General features: G+C 35.4%; 1 protein-coding gene across 1 annotated transcript in view; it reads left to right on the top strand.

Annotated features, from left to right (window-relative positions):
* GNAI1 (G protein subunit alpha i1) overlaps positions 1-19,650 on the top strand; it is a 90,504-nt gene that overhangs the window by 55,328 nt on the left and 15,526 nt on the right. The window contains exons 4-6 of the mRNA XM_007187121.2: positions 8,451-8,608; positions 12,114-12,242; positions 19,285-19,414. Coding sequence (XP_007187183.1) covers positions 8,451-8,608; positions 12,114-12,242; positions 19,285-19,414 — 417 coding nt within the window. The remainder of the gene's footprint in view (positions 1-8,450; positions 8,609-12,113; positions 12,243-19,284; positions 19,415-19,650) is intronic.

The raw sequence follows: 19,650 nt of genomic DNA, 5'->3' as shown, positions 1-19,650 counted from the left end.
GGAAGTAGGCCCAGCCAGTCCATAGGGTATTTTCTCTTTCTCCTTTTCCCCCAGTCTCAGTTTGCTTGCTTAATCTGTTTGTTTCAAGTTTTAGTATTATTTTATTATGGTTTATTCTTCACTGATTCTTTTTTTAATAACTGATGTAAAACTAGACCTTCCCAGAAACCTTTAACTGAATCTCTAGATTAATTTTTAATATTTTTGTACAAAGTAGATTATTACTACTACTACTGTTACCCCTTTTTATAGTTCCCTTTTATTTTTATGTGTTCAGTGTGTGTGTGCTATCTCCCTGATAATACTATGAAGATTTTTTACATAGAGACCGTAACTTTTTGTCTTCTTAACGTCTGCTAGGTTTTTATTTTTACATAGAGGCTCGATGTGTGCTTAACAGGAAAAAAAATGAATGAAAGCAACGTTAGAGAACATACATTGGAGAAATCTGTAAAGCAAATCTGGTTTATTTTTTATAATAAGTTAATCTAATATTTATAAGTTGCTAGGCCATATTAATTTACTAAGCTTTTCCTTTTAAGCAAAGATTAAAAAGCTTAGGGTAATGAATTAAAATTTTCAAATAGATTTCAAGATCATTTTTAATAATAATTCATAGCATTCTTCTAAATTATCTTATCTGAAGTAAGATTTGATCATGTCCAGACAATTTTTGCCCTATCAGTACTATCCATTCAGGCTGTAACTTATTCATTTATCATTTATTCATTCAGCAAATTTTTTTTGAGCTCTTAGTCTTACACAAAAGAGAGCTACCCTATGATAAAGAATTGAATAAATTGTACTCTAATTCCAATTCATATGTACAGTATTCTGTGTTCAGATCTTACGTGTGATTATTAGAGAGAGAGGTTTTTGTAGCCTCCATTGTACGCGGTAATGATGGGTCGATGCAAGCTGCTTTTTATGAGGTCTTTTTATTTTCATATTTTTCTCTCAAGGAATGTTGTCATTTTCTGTCCTTTTTGGGGCAGATTTGGGCTGTTTCAGGACTGACTGGAAATAACTGCTCTCTCACCACAAGCTTTTTTTTAAAACTGGTTTTCTGATGCTTTGGAATCTACATGGGGGCCTGCGCTGCTCATTTTTGTTTCACTGGTGCTAGTTTCATCCACTCTTTTTAAGCTCTCTCTAGCTGTCCCCTGGTCCTTTGTTTTCTTCCTACCTACTGACTATTACTTCTGTTAGCTTTAGCCATTGTTACTCTTTCACATAAACATCTTCAGTCTCTCTCATTGGTTCTGATTGGTCTACTCCGTGTCTTTGTTGCCTTACCTCTATGCAAATCTTATTTTTCTATTTATTTGTTTTTTAATAAATTTATTTATTTATTTATTGGTGGCTGTGTTGGGTCTTTGTTGCTGCTTGCGGGCTTTCTCTAGTTGCGGCAAGTGGGGGCTACTCTTCGTTGTGGTGAGCAGGCTTCTCATTGTGGCGGCTTCTCTTGTGGAGCACGGGCTCTAGGCGTGCGGGCTTCAGTAGTTGTGGCACATGGGCTCAGTAGTTGCGGCGCGCGAGCTCTAGAGCACAGGCTCAGTAGTTGTGGCACACGGGCTTAGTTGCTCCTCAGCATGTGGGATCTTCCCAGACCAGGGATTGAACTCGTGTCCTCTGCATTGGCAGGCGGGTTCTTAACCACTGTGCCACCAGGGAAGTCTGCAAATTTTAAAATACTATGAGGCTATTGAAATTGTGCTAAGGAATACAAAGATGAATTAAACATGGCCTAGACAGGAGGAAGGGACTTTGAGCTTGGTATTGGAACATGTATTAAGAGTTTTCTAGACAAAAACAAGGAAAAAGCATTCTAGAAAGAAGAAACAGTATAGAGAAAGGCTGAATATATTTCTTTTTCTACAGTATCAATTCCTGGAAGTATTAGCCTTTTAAGTTGAAGGATAACCAGATATTTAAGTTTGATAAGTACCATAGTTTTTTCTGTTTTCAGAAAAAACACAAAGTGAATAATCTTTTCTAGCAACCGTGCATCAGTGTCAACTTTCCCAGTGTCATTAACTTAGATACATTAACATTTTAATTTTTTAATATCTTAGTAAAAAAATATTATCTTTCTTTCTTAGTTTTTATTTTCCTGATTTGTAGTGAGGTTGAGAATCTTGTCATTTTGTATCTCTTCTATGGACTCCTCTTAGTATTCTTTACTCAGTTCTGTTAAATTCCATGTCCTTTTCACACTGAATCTCTTTGAATATTACGGATATTACTTCTTTATGTTTTACAAATGTTTTTATTCAGCATATTTCTTTTATTTTTTTGAAACAGTATTTTTCTTGTTACAGAACTTTTAATTTTCTTCAATCAGGTGTGATTTCTGTGTTTTGTGCCTTGTCAGACATTCTTCAGCTTACAATTATTTTTTAAAAATTATCTTCCTTTTTCTAGGTGGAATCTAAGTATATTTTATAATCTGATCATCCCTTGCCTACAACCATATATTAAATACTCCATTCCTGGGTGACTTGAAAATGCTACCCTTAGCATTAAATTGAGTGTTTTTCTGAACTCCATTTTTTCTTTTTATTGATATATTCTTTTCTTCCCTAGCTCAGTCACTTATTTTCATAATAAGATGGAAATAATAATAACATCTACCTTACAGGGTTCTGAGAAATAATGACAAGCCTTTACTACATGCCTTGGTCATAATCAATGCTCAGTAACTGTTTGTTATTGCTGTTGTTATTTATAATGATTATACTACTATTATTATATTTGTCAGAGTCACATTATTTTAGTTTCTCTTGCTTCATAGGATATTGGTATCTGGTAGGGTAAGTGCACCCATCCCATTGTTCTTTTTTAACCAAAATATAAAGGCTATAATGCATTTCTCTTCCAGATAAACTTGGGAATCAACTTAATTCCTCACAACCCTTTTGAAACAAACAAAAAAAGCCTGTCGGTATCTTGATTGGAATTACATTTTAATATGTAGGTTAACTGGGTGAGAATTGACTAAAAGATGTAAAATTTTAAGAGACAGTGACAATTTGCTGTGGTTTGCTTCGTATTTAGCAGCTAGCAGATATGCAAAGCAGATTACACATTAGTTATTTAAAATGAGAGGAAACAAAACTGTTTTTAAGGCTGGAATAGAGCAATCAAAATTTGTGCCTAATATCCTTTCAAAACTCTCATAATACACGTAGTCCATCTGTGGATGACAGTTTATTGATAAATTAGATTATTTTGTTTTTAGTAATGTACAGTTAGGGAAGTGTTGAACAGGGGCCTATCAACATGTCACTGCATCACTTAGAATTGTGCTGCTCAGAATGTGGTCCATGGACAGTGCCTGCACACAAGCATGTGCACAGGTGAGTACAGAAGTAAAGGAAGCGATTAGACAAACTTTTACTGCAATTGACAGAGTAATGTATATGTTAACTCTGATAGTTTACAAAAATGTATTTATATTTTACGTCATTTAAATGTTATTTTCCCAATAGTATTAGTTTTGAAAGATTGGAAACAAAAGAAAATGAAACAAATAAAACACAAGACTGATCTTTCATCCCAGAAAGCTTGAGAAGCACTTCCTTGGAATAAGCTGGGCTGTAAGGAACAGAAAACCTTGCCTTGAATTGACTTAAGCTCCCTTTCTCCCCCAAACCTCAGCGTACTCCTGCATAATGGCCACTTTTCTCTTCCTCTAATTTTTAAATTTATTTCGTTATTTAGTTAGATTATGTCTCTGCCAGATTTGCCAGATTGCTTTTGAGAAAGGCTGTGTCAATTTACTTTCCTAGCAGCAGTGCCTTTTCTTAGCACTCTGGGTAGCCAAAATTTGGAGTCTGACATGTTTAAAATATTGGCTAATTTATTAGTAAGTCTTATTTTAATTTAACTTGCATTTTCAATTTTTTAATATAACTATGCAGTTTTCCATTTCTTTATTGACTTTTTATTTCTCTATGTTAGTGGCTTATTTTATCCTTTATTCATCTACGGATTGGAGTCTTGGTGTTTTGATTATGTATTTGCTTGTTTGTATGTACTTGCATATTAACCCTTTGTCCACTAATGCAAATGTTCTCTCACATTTGGCTTATTGCCTTTAATCTTAGGTTGTCATTTAAAAATTTTTCCCCTATTATTTCTTCCATTGTGTTTAAATTTAGAAAATCTTCTCTCAACCAAAGATTTACCAAATATTTGTGCTATTTTAAAAGTTTTTTAGGGGAGTGAATTTCAGCATCGTTTCTATGTTAGTTCTTTAATCCCTCTGAAACTTTGTTTTATGCATGGAATAAGGATCTACATTATTTTTTTTCCTCTTCATATGGCTAATTATTCACAAGTATTTTTTGAATAATTGTATTCTTTCCTACTGATTTATCTTGCCACCTTTGTCATGTAAGTTCACATTTGGGATTTTCTCCCCCTGTTGATCTGCATAAATACTAGATGTTCTACATATTGTAGACTTTTAATATCTGGTCATTTCAGCCCTCTGTCCCCAGTATTCTTTTTCAAAATGTTTCTAGTTATTTCTACTTATCATTTTTCCAGATGAATGTTTGAATTATTTATAGTAGTAGTCTGGTTTATCGTTGAGAACTAAGATGAAGAAGTTATAATATTATGTTGTTTTTGATTCTGAGAAATACTGATTTATTATATATGTGACAAAGTGATATTAACCTTCATTTGAAATGTATTATATGCCTCCAGCACAGTATTTTTCTACTTTGCTCAGTTCATGTAGTATTTATTACATGTTTGTCTATTCACAATAGGTTCTATTGTGCATACAAAGAACAGTTTAATATTTATTTTATTAATTTGAAAATTAAAGCTATATAGTTATAAGATTCATAAATATATACATAAAAGTTATATTTGTGTAACATACTTATTATAATTTCTCTTCTTGACATAATGAAGCTCATGCTCACTGCAATTTAGTCAAAAATTTTGCCGTCTGCAATTTAGTTAAAATTAATTTAGATGATTTTACTTTTATCCCCCATCCCTTCCCCCTTAAGCAGTGTTACGGGGAAAAAAAGAAAAACAACTTCCTCTTTCCTTGCCTCAGTCATTTTTACTTTGGTTACAGTTGTGTTTTTAGAGAAAAAAAGTTTTACATTTGTTTATTTCTTAAAGCAATTCTTTAACATCTGGGATTAGCACCAGGCGCCTTGGAGAGGTGACTTCACTAAAGTTCTCAAGATTTCCTTACCAGTACACTAACTTTGGTGAAAGCAGTATAACTGTCTTAGATTTATAGGAGTGATTGTATGCTCTAGAAATGTGGTAGATTAAATATGTCAGTAATTCTCATTGTATGTGGTGTTCAGTATTGTTGCCTAATGTTATTAATGAAATAATTATCCTAAACCATTGAAACAAAGGATTTCTATACCTCTATCAATCATGACATCAGTATATTATCCCTGTGGTCAAAAATTCAAAGGTGCACTATTTTTTTTAACACTCCTTTATTATATTACTCAGCCTCTATCGTAGAAGGGCTTTCTGATGTTTTCTATTGAAACACTCATCTAGCCTTTGCTTAACAATTTCAGTCTCTCACTCTCCCTCCTTTTTTTGTGTTTTTGGATAGCTTTGGTTGTGAAAAAGTGTTCTTATTGGATTGAAATCTGATATCTTTTGCCCTCAGAATTCTTTTTCTGCTCCGTGCCTAAGCACAAAGTCTGTTCTTTCTTACCTTTGATGATTCCTGATATATCAGAAGACAGCCATCATGGTCCCTCAAAGTCCTCTCTTCCCCGTAATTCTCACAAAATAGGTGACGGCTTCAAATAAAATCTGTTGTCACTAACTAACAGTTGCCCCCTGATCATCACTGCATGAGAAGATAGCATTTCCCATCTCCTTTGAGTTCCCCAAACATGCAGTTATATGAACTAGAATTTACATTCTTTAAACCATCTTATTTTCATTTAGTTCTTAGTCATTTGAAAACATACTAACTCGGCTACATCCAAGGATTTTTTTCCTTGCTACTTGCAAATAATTGCCTGGCAAATAAATTTCTTTTTAACACTACAAAAAGAGTTCCTGTAAACTGCTTTACTTACCTATATAGCCCTTTAGTAATCCCTACCCTTTTTCGACACTGTGTCATACTGTTTTAGTACACTCAAGTTTGTCTTTCTTTCTTAAATGTTCTTAAGTAACATTTTAAATGAATCTTGAAAAGACTTAAGTCCATGACAAGATAGGATTATTGTCATCATTCTGCAGTTGTCAAATTTATCTTTTCTTAGGCAGTGGCTACTTAGTAATTGTTGACTAATATGTGGGATTGGGTGACTAATTACCTGTGGAACTTTAAATAAATTGCACAATCTCTCTATGTCTCAGGTTCTTTTTAAACAAAACAAAAAATTAGGTAGAATAATTTCTGAAGTACCTTCCTGCTTAAATTTATTACTTAAAGCTCATCTGCAGACATCTGAATGTCCTGCTAATGACATGGAGATGAGTATTCCAGTTGGTTTTTTAAGGAAAAGAGACTTCTTTACATTTTGTAAAGAGGAGACATTTTTGAATGCCGCAGTTTATAAATAGAGCTTCCAGTTTCCCAAGTCTTTTCTTCAGGCTTCTTTCCCGGAAAGTTTGAAGAGAACATTATCTTATGACCCATACCAGAGGGCATTAGTCTTTTCTGTCAACAAATTTTATGGAAATTGAATAAATATATCATAATGAAAGCTCATTTTAAAGCTCACTTAAGTGAAAAGCACTTTTCTAAAATGGATGGAGAAAAATATGTTTGATGTCACTTAAAAATAAAAATAACCAAATTTAGAAATTTCTCATATAAGTCATTATTTGGAAAAGTGAATAACTGTTTACTGGAATTAGGTAAATGGTGCTAAAAACGACTTGAAATTGTGTTTTGTTGGGGTTTATTAAGGACATGGTACAAGTGTTACTTGCTTGCATGCATTTCTCTTGTGATTTACTAAAAAGGGAAACATATGCTTGAATAATACGTTCCCATGCTGAGTGACTTAATTATTTCTCACGATGGGTTCCCTCTGAAAAGAAAATGTTTCACAAATTGGTGGTAGAATGAATTTATATTGTCAGCTAGTACCCTCTGCTAGCCTGTGTCACCAAATGCTTCCCTTTTGTATGCCTTATCATAATATGTGCATCACTTTACAAAGAGCTACTACACCACGTTGGAAAAAATGCCCCTAGAGAAAAATTATGGACTGTCTATCCAGTTAACATAAAGCTGCATATCTCAGGCCAGAAAGAATCTTTGCGAAGATGGTAACTTCACATATCCCTTATTTTTGTATTCACTGTGTTATTACCTGAAGACTAGAGTTGTGTTATAGAGCACTGTAGCTACTACCCCATACTACCCCATATGTGGCTACTGAGTATTTGAAATGTGTCTAATCTGAATTGAGATGCATTGTCTGTATAAAAGAAACACCACATTTCAAAGACTAAATATCTATAATAATATGAAATATCTCAATAAGTTTATATTGATTACATGTTGAAATGGTATTTTATATACGGGTTGAGTAAAATATATTGTTACAGTTAATTTTACTTTTTTTTTTTTTTTTTTTTACACTTTTTAAAATGTGCTATTAGAAAATTTAGAATTGCGTCAGTGGCTCCTATCTCTTTTGGACAACACTGACCTAGTGGGCTTGATTACCTATGGATCGGAATAACTGTAAATATTGTAGCCTCAAAACTTAAGCAAAATTTAATTAAATTTATGTGTAGTATTCCTTCATTTAAAATCTTTGCATGCTGTCTTCTATATGTGTCATGAGTATTTCTACTCCAAAGCTGTGCTTATTTTGTTTCCTTGCCTGGATTAGCAAACAGCTATCCCCATCTCCTGGCCCGTTGATTTTAAGGTATACATACTTTAAGGTCTTCTGAAAAATCTCACACCATTCTGTGGAACTATTCTTGCTTTATTCCACATTGATTTCTCCCTTCTCTGAACTTATTTTGCATCGATGAAGTATATCACAAAGCTAACATTTAATTAGATTCTAAAAATAACCTCTAATGGTGTTAATGTGTTTTTTAGATTAGAAACATTTTGGTAAGGGAGAGGCAAAGCATACATTCTTCTGTTTTCTCAAAAGGGTACAACAGACTGTCAGTGGGTAGTTGGTTAATATATTCTCTCATGAGCTGCAAGTGTCGTCATTCTTTCAGCTCCTTAGTGCCTTGATAGCTGTTACTAATATCACAAAACATGGACTCATGATTTAAGATTATGCTTTTTTGATTAAGCCAATTTTTTAAGTGGTGCTTTTAGAGAAATCCAAGTTATGACACCAATAAAAGGCATAAAGGAAATTCACTATTGCACTTTTTGTAATCTATAATATACTTTATCTGTAGTGTCTGCCTTTTTACTTTTTAAATAAAAATGGACTTTGAATGTTCAGGATGATGCCCGCCAACTCTTTGTGCTTGCTGGCGCTGCTGAGGAAGGTTTTATGACTGCAGAACTTGCTGGAGTTATAAAGAGATTGTGGAAAGACAGTGGTGTACAAGCCTGCTTCAACAGATCCCGGGAGTACCAGCTTAATGATTCTGCAGCATAGTAAGTAATCGTAACTTCAGAACTACTCTATCATGAATAGTTACTTGGAAGTCAGGTATACTGCCAAGTCACTTTTAGTGCAGATTTGGCTGACACATTCTTGTACAACTCAGGATATTTTGGATGACAGTATTTCAAAACTTTTTCTGTCTTTTGTGTGTGTGTTTGTAGGTAGCAAGGCTCGTATTTCCCTTGTGTTCAAAAGTTGTCTCAAGAGACTCATGTAACTCTAATTGAAATGTGCAGAATGGAGCTGTTTCCAGTATATTTCCAAGAAAGTAATTGGAACTTGCCAACATTTACTCTGAATTTGGGTGTATCTCTAGTTTGCCTGGAGCTAGCCAAAGGGGAGAGTAACTGATTTGTGTGCTTTTTGTTTACTAAGTGCCTGAGAAGTTACTTGTCCAGTGACAGACACCCTGAGGGACAGGCACCCCATTTAAAGGGGTGCATGGTGATCCCAAGATATTTTCTCACTGATGAAAATAAAATAGCTGTGCAGTTGAAAGTTGTCAACTGTATGTGCCCTGTTGCATTGGACATTGTTTACAGATAGATCTAAGTCTAGTTTTTTAGAAAAAAAAATCTGCCCTGATTTTCCAGGTGGTGGCCCCAGAAAGTCTATAAAGGAAGTTTTGATAAAACCTAATCAGGGAGCTTTCTGTTTGATGATCTGCGTAGAATTAAAAAAAAAAAAAAATCAAGGATTTGTTTCCGTTACTTGGCACACATACTCAGAAATGTCAAAGATGATATGACTAGAAACATGTGCCTTGCACTCATTTTACTTTCCAAAATTACTCAGTTTTCTTGACAGAGCTATTGGCTCTTAGGAACACAAGTGAGGATTAAATAGAAGATGACAGGTATTAGAAGGTCCAGGTAAATACACGTACTTTGCCACAGTGGAAAACCAACGGGTATGGCTCCTGAGGACCTTATTATCGTATAGCATGTCATGTATTGCACGTCAGAGTACTCAGTGTTAGGTAAATGATTTAGTGTGAATGAATAAGTAATACAAATTACTGTGTCACCTGTCACAATTTTTATAATGCTATATTTCTTAATATGTATTTTTAGTGTTTTACAAGTGTATAAATATATAAATTATTACATACATAGTTTATATATCTATATGTAACATCTTCTTATTGCTGTGTAGCCCATCTCTCCAACTGGTGTCCTCACTTCTACAAGGAAATACTCTTTCAACTCAATGAGTAGGCCTTTGACTCCCTGTTAGGTATTCATGATGTGATGTATTTTTTTCCATACTACTCACAGATTTACATTTATTTGGAGGTGATTTGACTTACATTGAGACTGTTTGATTCTTTTTTATCTCTGCCACTGCACTGTAAATTCAGTAAGGTCTGTATTTGCCCAGTGTTATATCTCCATTGCCTGATACATGGTCATCACGCAATATGCCCTTAAATCACTAAACCAAACTTTACAGAAGCTAGAAGAGAAAATTAGAAGAAAAATTCTTAGGGCAAGGACACAGCTCTTAGTCCACCATACTTGCTTTGGCGCCACCAGAACCTGAAGAAAGATCTAAGTGGAAGTCACTCACGGTGAGAAGGTGTCTCTGAGCTGAGCCCAGCAAGGGGAACTATTTGAATAATTAAGGGGTGCTTCTTAGGGACAACAGATTGAAGTTCATTTCCCCCTGTCTTTCTGGACCCCCCTCAGTATATTTACCAAGACCCTTTGTCCTGTGCACAGCGCTTGGAGACGCTCTGAAAGAAACGTGTCACTTTGGCTCCCCATTATTTCATTACTAGTAGTTCTCATCTTAAGATGGCAATAATGGAGCCATTTTTCAAGAATGAAGGAAATCATAAAAATCTTTTTTCTCCGTGGTAGTTACAAGCTATCTTGATTTCTGAATTCTTGACCGGAGATGGGGGATGCTGCCAAGCTGCCCATTAAGGCCATCTAACCACCAATTTACATTTTAAATGTGTGATCTTTTAAAGCAATTGGAGTTTTTCACGATTCCTTTTTTTTCTTTTTTGTCTTGTTGAAATATAAATGTGCATGATTTTTAGAGGCTAATAGAACTATAGCAGTTTTAAGGAAAGAAATGTATATAGGAATAATCAGTAAATTTTAAATAAGAATAGCTCACTATTTCAAAGGGACAATTAGTAAAATCTAGCCATGGCCTGTTTGTTTGTTTGTTTTTTAAGTCAGGTTTTCTTACAGTAAGGTGAATGTTATATATATGGAACTAAAAACACGGATGAGGTACTAGGGGATTATCACCAATGCAGTAATACATTGATTATTTTAAATTCAGTAAATATAGTACAGATAACTCAAGCTGTCATCTCCATGTATTCTGGTATCAGCTTCTGGTATCAGCATCACATACATAGACTTAACTGTCTAAAACATTTTGATTACTAATTCACGGGATAGCTTTCCAACCCCATCTCCAGAAATCAGATATTTATTGAGCTCCTTTTGTTTGTAAGACCCCATTCTAAATGGCTAAGGAACAGTTTCAGAGGATAACATCAATGAAAGTTGCAAAAGTTGGTGCCTCTCTATAATAAACCTAGATGTATCGTCTAAAGTATCTTGGACTCTTCCACTCTAGTATTAGAAAACACTCGGGTGATGCTCCCCACGTTCAACTGACCTTAGGATTAATTCCATGCGTAGCCTACTAGTGGACGTCCTCCTACCTCCATACTGTTCTACTGCTTTTCCTGATGTGAATGACATTCCCTTTTATCCGTTGCACCTGTCAGATTTCTATTTATGCCCTTCACCATCCGTGAAGCCCTCTTGAACCACTCAGGTTCACCTGAATCTCTCCATACCTGGACTGTAACGTTATTGATTCTACTACCTAAGTGGACACAGAATAAAAGAACTGCATGGTATGACACCACTACATTTTTATAGCACAACATATTTTGCATCATTGGCAGAAAGTGTTGAATGAGTGACTGAAATCAGTGAGAAGTAAAATATGAATATTGATTCATAGAGGCAGTAAAATGTAGAGTACAGGAGCATGTGTCGTGTTTTCCTGTATGTTACTTAAGGTTGGTTGAAAAGGAACAATATTGAATTCAGCCTTTGGCCAGAGGTTTCCTCACTACTTAGGAAGGCTTTCTAATTTCTCAACAAACGAATAATGTCTGGAACATAAACACAGTGCTACATCGAAGAAGTGTAATAAAGAGTTTCAAGGGACATTCATGGTGTGCCGTGAGTTTGGATGTTTATGAAGTTATTACTTTGTTTTCTTTTCCAACAAGGAGAATTACTGAAATATTTAAGGAACTTTGTGGCTGGAGAAGTATAAACATTTTCATTTCTGCGAGAGTTGTGTAAGATATAGACTTAAAATTACATCATTTCACAGAAATATAAAAACTTCAGTAATCTGGAGTATTGCATGCATCAGAATGTTTTACTCTTTGGTTTAGATGATCTTTATTGACAGTGTTAACTATTAGCATACTGTTGTTTATTTTTTCAGCTATTTGAATGACCTGGACAGAATTGCACAACCGAATTATATCCCAACTCAACAAGATGTTCTCAGAACCCGAGTGAAAACTACAGGAATTGTTGAAACCCATTTTACTTTCAAAGATCTTCATTTTAAGTGAGTATCTTCAAAACATATGATTTACGAATTTAGATACAAAACACATTGTTCAAGGAAAAAAAGGTATACTAATAAAAGTTTTAAAATTTTTAGAGTTTGAAATTACAAAAAATGTTTCACAGCTGATTGGACAAAAGCATTTGGGGCTGAAAGAGGTCAAGAAACATTCAGGAGGAATATTTATATTTTTTATTTAAGAAAAAATAGCCATGCAAATTCCTTTTGCCTATATTTTTCACAGCGACTTAAATAAAAATAGTTTTTGGCTTTTATTTTTAAAAGAAAGTACTGCTCTAATATTTTATATTTTGGGAAAGTATTGCCATCCATTTTTAGGTTTTACTGATAGACTATATGCTTATTTATGGAAATTTTTTTTTATTGTCTTTTTTTTTCTTTTTTAGGTTTTTTTTTACATTTTATTTATTTATTTAATTTATTTATTTATGGCTGTGTTGGGTCTTCGTTTCTGTGCGAGGGCTTTCTCTAGTTGCGGCAAGCGGGGCCACTCTTCATCGCGGTGCGCGGGCGTCTCACTATCGCGGCCTCTCTTGTTGCGGAGCACAGGCTCCAGACGCGCAGGCTCAGTAATTGTTGCTCACGGGCCCAGTTGCTCCGCGGCATGTGGCATCTTCCCAGACCAGGGCTCGAACCCATGTCCCCTGCATTGGCAGGCAGATTCTCAACCACTGCGCCACCAGGGAAGCCCTATGGAAATATTTTTAAAAGTTACCTTTTTAAAAATTTTCACGAAGATTTTTATTTATGTAAACTCATGTTTGTACCATTTCATGGTGAAAAATGTTCATTTAATTTACAGTGTACTATAACTTAAGTCTGAACAGAGAAGCACTAAGTGGTAGCCTTTAGAATGAAAGGGAATCTGGAGTTCATTTTGTCTAGTCCGCTCATTGTGTAATGAACTGGGCTCAGGGAAGTTCATTTAAACATTGCATTCAGATTTACAGAACTATGTTTTTCTTTTTCCAATAAGTAACAGTTTTCAAAGTATGAGAAAAACTGCTGAATTTTGCTTCAGTTAACTCCAGTGCTCTGAAGCAGTATGATAATAAAGCAGAATTTCTGAAACCATCTTAAAGAAAGGCTCCTAGTGAAAGATTAAAAACAAATATTCATCAGCTGACCTCGTAAAGAAGCTCAATATTACAAGTTGTGGGGAGCACAGCTAAATATATGCAACTGTACCTCTGATTCTCTCCATAAGTATTTTAAATATAATACATTTGTTACTATCATTTATCACTACATTATCCCACATTCAGTGATTCATGTAATTAAGTTTTCCAGAAAACTAAAATTTAAGTTCAATTTTCCCTGGCAGCTTCCCTACAAAAAAACAAACATTGCCCTGCTTTCTTAAACAGAGAGATAGATCATAATTAGTTTATCTGACCGTGTAACTTTTGGTACTGTAACATGGTACTGTTTTGCATTTGCTTTTAATTTTTTTCTGTTTTCACTTTTTTTTTTTTTTTGGCGTCAGTGGGCTTTTTTTTTTTTTTTCCTTTCCCTGCTGGTATGATCTCTTATTGAAATCATTTACCTTCTTTTAGTTTGCTTACTATTTGGAGAATATTAAATAACCAAACTGAGGAATATTAAAATAGTATTATTTTAAATAATCTGATTTGTCTTATTTGATAACTGTTGCCAGATGTATTTAAAAATTATAAAGTGATTTTAATTATAAGGAAATTCACTGTTAGATTTTAAGCTTTACTGGGTCTTTTTTTAATCCTAGTACACCTTAAATTCTGATATTTTTGGTTTCTATTTACCTTGCTTTAAGACCATATTCTATAGCAAACTTAAATTGTTATGTTCAGATGATGACTTTATTCTAACCATGAAGTTTCAGGAGAAAATGCATGGGTTTAGGGTTAGCAAGTAAGGATTCTGGACATAGGCCCCTGGTTAGGTAAGGGCAAACTTGTTTAAGATTCTTAACAGACTGGTCCAATCTTGCTCATTGTCAGAGGTTTATACATAAAATGGTTACTGTCTATAAAAGGAAACGTAGAGTTGTGAGCTCTGTAAATGATGGGAAACGGCAAAGGTAAATGTCACATCAATTATTTAGTGCTTTGGGCAATCTAATTGTGCAAAATTCAGTTTCGTTCTTTGGTAGATGCACCCTAAACATTCGCTTCCAGACCATACACTTCAATTCTAGCCTAGGTTTCTCAAAGTTGCCATTTCAACATCAGGAGTTGTCTGTCATCATGGTCCTTCCAGGAAGTCCACTTATCTCGCTCTGTTTAGTCTCCTTGGGTGAGGTAAAATTTCACAGGATGTTTTTAGTTACTGTTTTCACTTGCTGACTTACAGATAAACATAGGTCTGTCAGGAACTTCAAATAAACTTTGTCTTATTTTGGTTTTGAATTCTGTTAAATTACTATCATTGCTAACATATGGTTCCAACTTTGCTTTTTATATGTTAAGTGAGCCTCAGAAGAATGAGGGCAAAAATATACTTAGAATAATTCTACTGGGAACTCTTGAGTGTGCTTATCATTTTGTGTGTTTTGTGGTATGAATTCATTGTCTGATTTTTAACTGCTGATATAAAATTTCAGTTTCACTTAGTTTGTGGTATGGGAATTAACATTCAAAATGAGGCAATAAGGCATTATAACTTAACAATATACATTATCACCTCTGTGACTAGGCATGTATGGAAAGTGTCTATGAGGATTATTTTGCTTTAAAGAATTAACAGTTTTATCTTGTTATATTTTTGCTGAATATAGAATTAAAGCATCCCTTCTCTTAGAAAATCATCATAACATGTTTCTATTCCTTTTCTTTAGTAATGTAATGTGCAGTTGGTTTTGGGGTGGAATGTCATTTATGGGGTTGGTATTCATATATGGTCAACTAGCATTGTCTCAGTCTTGGTCACAGTGGAATCAGATGACAGTCTGAGGGTAAGTCAGCATAGCTCAGGATAGCCAATATATCCTCTTCCATCTTCCCTCCCTCCCCCTGCTCCCTCTAAAAAGAGAAACCTAAGAAAACTCAATTTCACTCCCTATTTGATACTAGTCAAAAGTCTCATCTTTTCATATGAAGGAGAACATACTATAATCTTGCTTTGTTTTGGGTTAAAGAAATAGAAGTTCAGAATTTGAAGATAATTCTCCTGTATTTGTGAAATAATGAAAATGCTCTGTGCACAGTCTGATCCTTTGTCATATTAGTTCTTAGTCATTTTTGCTCCTTGACTTATGAATTAGGCCAGTGATTCTCAAAGTGTGGTCTCCAGATCAGCAGCATCAACTTACCCACCTGGTGATTCTAATGCACACTGAAGTTTGAGAAGCAGTGGCTTAGATTAAAGGTTCTTTATGACCAGTATATGAATGACCCTCATTCATTTCTAAATTAAATAAATTGAAGATTTCTTCTGTATTCATATTACTTGATTATCAAGTTAAAGCGCTTTTACATTTAACATTCCCACAGCATAACTGGAAGGTCTAGATCTTCAACATGGTAAAACTAACCTATTATTGATCCATTTAGAGTTTATTTTTGTGTATGGTGTTAGACAGTGTTGTAATTTCATTCTTTTACATGTAGCTGTCCAGTTTTCCCAGCCTCACTTACTGAAGAGACTGTCTTTTCTCCATTGTATATTCTTACCTCCCTTGTCATAGATTAATTGACCATAGGTGCGTGGGTTTATCTCTGGGCTTTCTATCCTAGTCCATTGATCTATAGTTCTGTTTTTGTGCCAGTACCATACTGTTTTGATTACTGTAGCTTTGTAGTATAGTCTGAAGTCAGGGAGTCTGATTCCTCCAGCTCTCTTTTTCTTTCTCAAGATTGCTTTGGCAATTCGGGGTCTTTCATGTTTCCAGATAAATTTTAAAGTTTTTTGGTCTAGTTCTGTGAAAAATGCCATTGGTAAAAACTAGTCTATTATTGCTTGATAGTGTTTTAAAATATTCTGTAGACAGAGTTCATTCTTTAATTCAACAAATGTTTATGAAGTGTGTGTGTTTGTCCAGTGGAGGGGATATAACGTGGCCAAAACAAAGTCTTTGCCTTTACATTGTTTTAGGGATGGGGGAGGAGAGGAGATGAAATAACTGTTTAGTATTCAGGGGGTGATAATTGCTACAAAGAGAAGTAAAGCAAGATGGGGGGGATATACTAGTTTCCTAAAGCTGCTGTAACAAATGACCACAAACTACTGGCATATAACAATGGAAATTTATTTTTTGATAGCTGAAGCCAGAAGTTTAAAATCAGTTTGTCAGCAGGACTATGCTCCTTCTGAAGGCTCGAAAAAAGAATCCTCCCTTGCCTCTTCTTAGCTTCTGGTGGTTGTCAGCAGTCCTTGGTGTTCCCTGCCTTATGGCCATATCACTCCAGTCCTTGGCCTTCTTCCCTGTGTGGGTCTGGTTCCTCTTTGCTTATTAGTTCACTCCTCAGTTTCTCTCCTTCGTCTTGCATTTTACTTTAGCAGCAAGGAGAACCAAGGCTGTACCTTGCATTCTTTGCTTGAAAATTTTCTCAGCTAAATCTAAATATCCAGGTTCATCTCTTACAAGTCCTACCTTACACCCAGCCCTAGAATAGTTAAGCCAAGTTTTTGCCACTTTAAAACAAGGATTACCTTTTCTGCAGTGTCCAATAATATACTTCTCATTTCCTTCTGAGACCTCAACAAAAACATCTTTAACATTCATATATCTTTCAACATTGTGTCCATGATGATATATATTCATTCTCTAAGATAGGAGCTTTTCTACCATCCTCTTCACTCCATCTAAGTCTCATCAAAATTACCTTTAATGCCCGTATTTCTAACCAACCATCTTTTCAAGGCATTCTGGGCTTTTTCTGTCAAGTAACTCAAAATTCTTCCAGCCTTTCCCTATTACCCACTTCCAAAGCCACTTCCACAGTTTTGGGAATTTGTTTTACAGCATTACCCCACTCTAGGTACTAAAATTTGTGTCAGTCAGGGTTCTCGCAAGCAGCAGAACCAGTAGGTTCTGTGTATTTCAAGGAACTGGCTTAACGTGACTGTAGGTGCCAGCGAATTGGAAGTTTGTAGTGCAGGACAGCAGGCTCAGATAGAAACTGATGTTACAGTATTGAGGCAGAATTTTTTTTCTTCTGGGAAACTTCAGTTCTTGCTCTGAAGGCCTTTCAACTTATTGCATGAGGTCTGCCCACATTATCAAGGATAATCTCCTTTACTGAAAATCAACTGACTATAGATGTTAATCATAACCAGAAAATACCTTCACAGCGGCACCCAGATTAGTGTTTGATTAAATAGCTGCGTGTGATAGCCTAGCCAAACTGACACGTAAAACCAGCCATCAACAGAGTGATAATGTGACAGGGTGGGTTTTGTTGTTATTTTATATGGAGTGGTCATGAAATATGTGACATTTGATCAGAGAAGTTAGCTAAAATATATTATCTTTTTGGTAAAGTTGTCTTCAAATTGTGTTCCTTGGCAATTTAACAAATGGGTAATCATTTTAATTTCTTTTGTTCTTGTCTGATCTTTATTACCAGCTGTCCTTTTTATATCTTACCCATTTTGGTGTGTAGTAGAATCATTTTGTTATAGAGCATACTTAAACTTAATGAACAATTTACTAGCTAAACTAATAGAAAGAATGGCACTTAGATGATGATAAAAGTAACAATACTAGTTACTTTTGTAATGAGTACAGATCCTGTGTACTCGGATTTGGTTTATAGGCCAAAACTATTCTACAGGGAAAATTCTTTTTGCCTGAGAATTAAATAGGGACTATTTTAATTAGTGCAGTATCTAGATAAATGGAGCCTTTAAAAATGTACCAGTTTGCATAGTGTTTCCATTATGTAAGTGGTTATTTCTAGGTTGCATAACATAATCTATGTGAATTTCAACTTGTGCTTAACTTAAACTCTTACAAGGAAAAGAGGAAAAGATTATTGTTTTTTTACTGTTTGTGTTACTACCCTGTACAGTAACCTACAATGGTCTACTGTTGTGTATCATGTAAAAATTAAGTTTTTTCAATCCTAATTTTCAGACTGTTCAGTAGGCCATCCATTTATCTCATCTTTTTTTTTCTGTACCATGGTTTTACTTTTTAATTTAGGCAGCCTGTTTGCCCCTGTTTAAATATGACTTGCTTGCTCAGTTTTTCTTACCTGGGATGGTTTCTCCTTTACATCGAAGTTCTGCTGTATTGCTTCTGAGAGAAAACATTTTGTAGTTGGATGAGGGGACCATGTTCTCTGCCTCTAATGTTCTGTGACTTTAGCAAATTGAATATATTCTGTCATCTCCGCGTTCTTATAGCGCTGCCCCTTCTTTTTTTTTTTTTTTTTTTTTTTTTTTTTTTTAAAGGATTTTCTTATTTATTTATTTATTTATTTTTGGCTGTGTTGGGTCTTCGGTTCGTGCGAGGGCTTTCTCCAGTTGCGGCAAGCGGGGGCCACTCTTCATCGCGGTGCGGGGACCGCTCTTCATCGCGGTGCGCGGGCCTTTCTCTATCGCGGCCCCTCCCGTCGCGGGGCACAGGCTCCAGACGCGCAGGCTCAGCAATTGTGGCTCACGGGCCCAGCTGCTCCGTGGCATGTGGGATCTTCCCAGACCAGGGCTCGAACCCGTGTCCCCTGCATTAGCAGGCAGATTCTCAACCACTGCGCCACCAGGGAAGCCCTGCCCCTTCTTTTGAATTTGTTTTCATGTTCTGTTCTAACGTGTTCTCATACGTTAATGAATGTGTTATTTTTTTTTTTTTAGGGTATTTTGGGTTTTTTGTTGTGTTCTACTGTGAGATAAAACAAAATGGTTTAAAAACCAGCAGACTTTTTTTCCTTTGTGAAAATCAATTTGTGACATTATTTTCCTCCCATAAAATCCTTTTCTCCTTTCTTTCCATCCCACATTCCCTATGTGATTTGGAGCTTTCTTTGTTGATTTTTATAGAACTCCTCAGAGCCTCTGAACATTCAGCGTGATGTCAAACTCATTATTTTTCCTCTTACAGAATGTTTGATGTGGGAGGACAGAGATCTGAGAGGAAGAAATGGATTCATTGCTTTGAAGGAGTGACCGCCATCATCTTCTGTGTGGCGCTGAGTGACTATGACCTGGTTCTAGCTGAAGATGAAGAAATGGCAAGTAGAACCACTACTTTTTTTTTTTTTAATTTTATTTATTTATTTATTTATTTATTTTTGGCTGTGTTGGGTCCTCGTTTCTGTGCGAGGGCTTTCTCTAGTTGCGGCAAGCGGGGGCCACTCTTCATCGCGGTGCGCGGGCCTCTCACTGTCGCGGCCTCCCTTGTTGCGGAGCACAGGCTCCAGACGCGCAGGCTCAGCAACTGTGGCTCACGGGCCTAGTTGCTCCGTGG

This window comes from Balaenoptera acutorostrata, chromosome 7, assembly GCF_949987535.1.
Source record: "Balaenoptera acutorostrata chromosome 7, mBalAcu1.1, whole genome shotgun sequence".
NCBI classification, from domain to species: domain Eukaryota; kingdom Metazoa; phylum Chordata; class Mammalia; order Artiodactyla; family Balaenopteridae; genus Balaenoptera; species Balaenoptera acutorostrata.
Note: the sequence above shows the minus strand (reverse complement) of the source record. Positions and strands in the feature narration are given on the sequence as shown.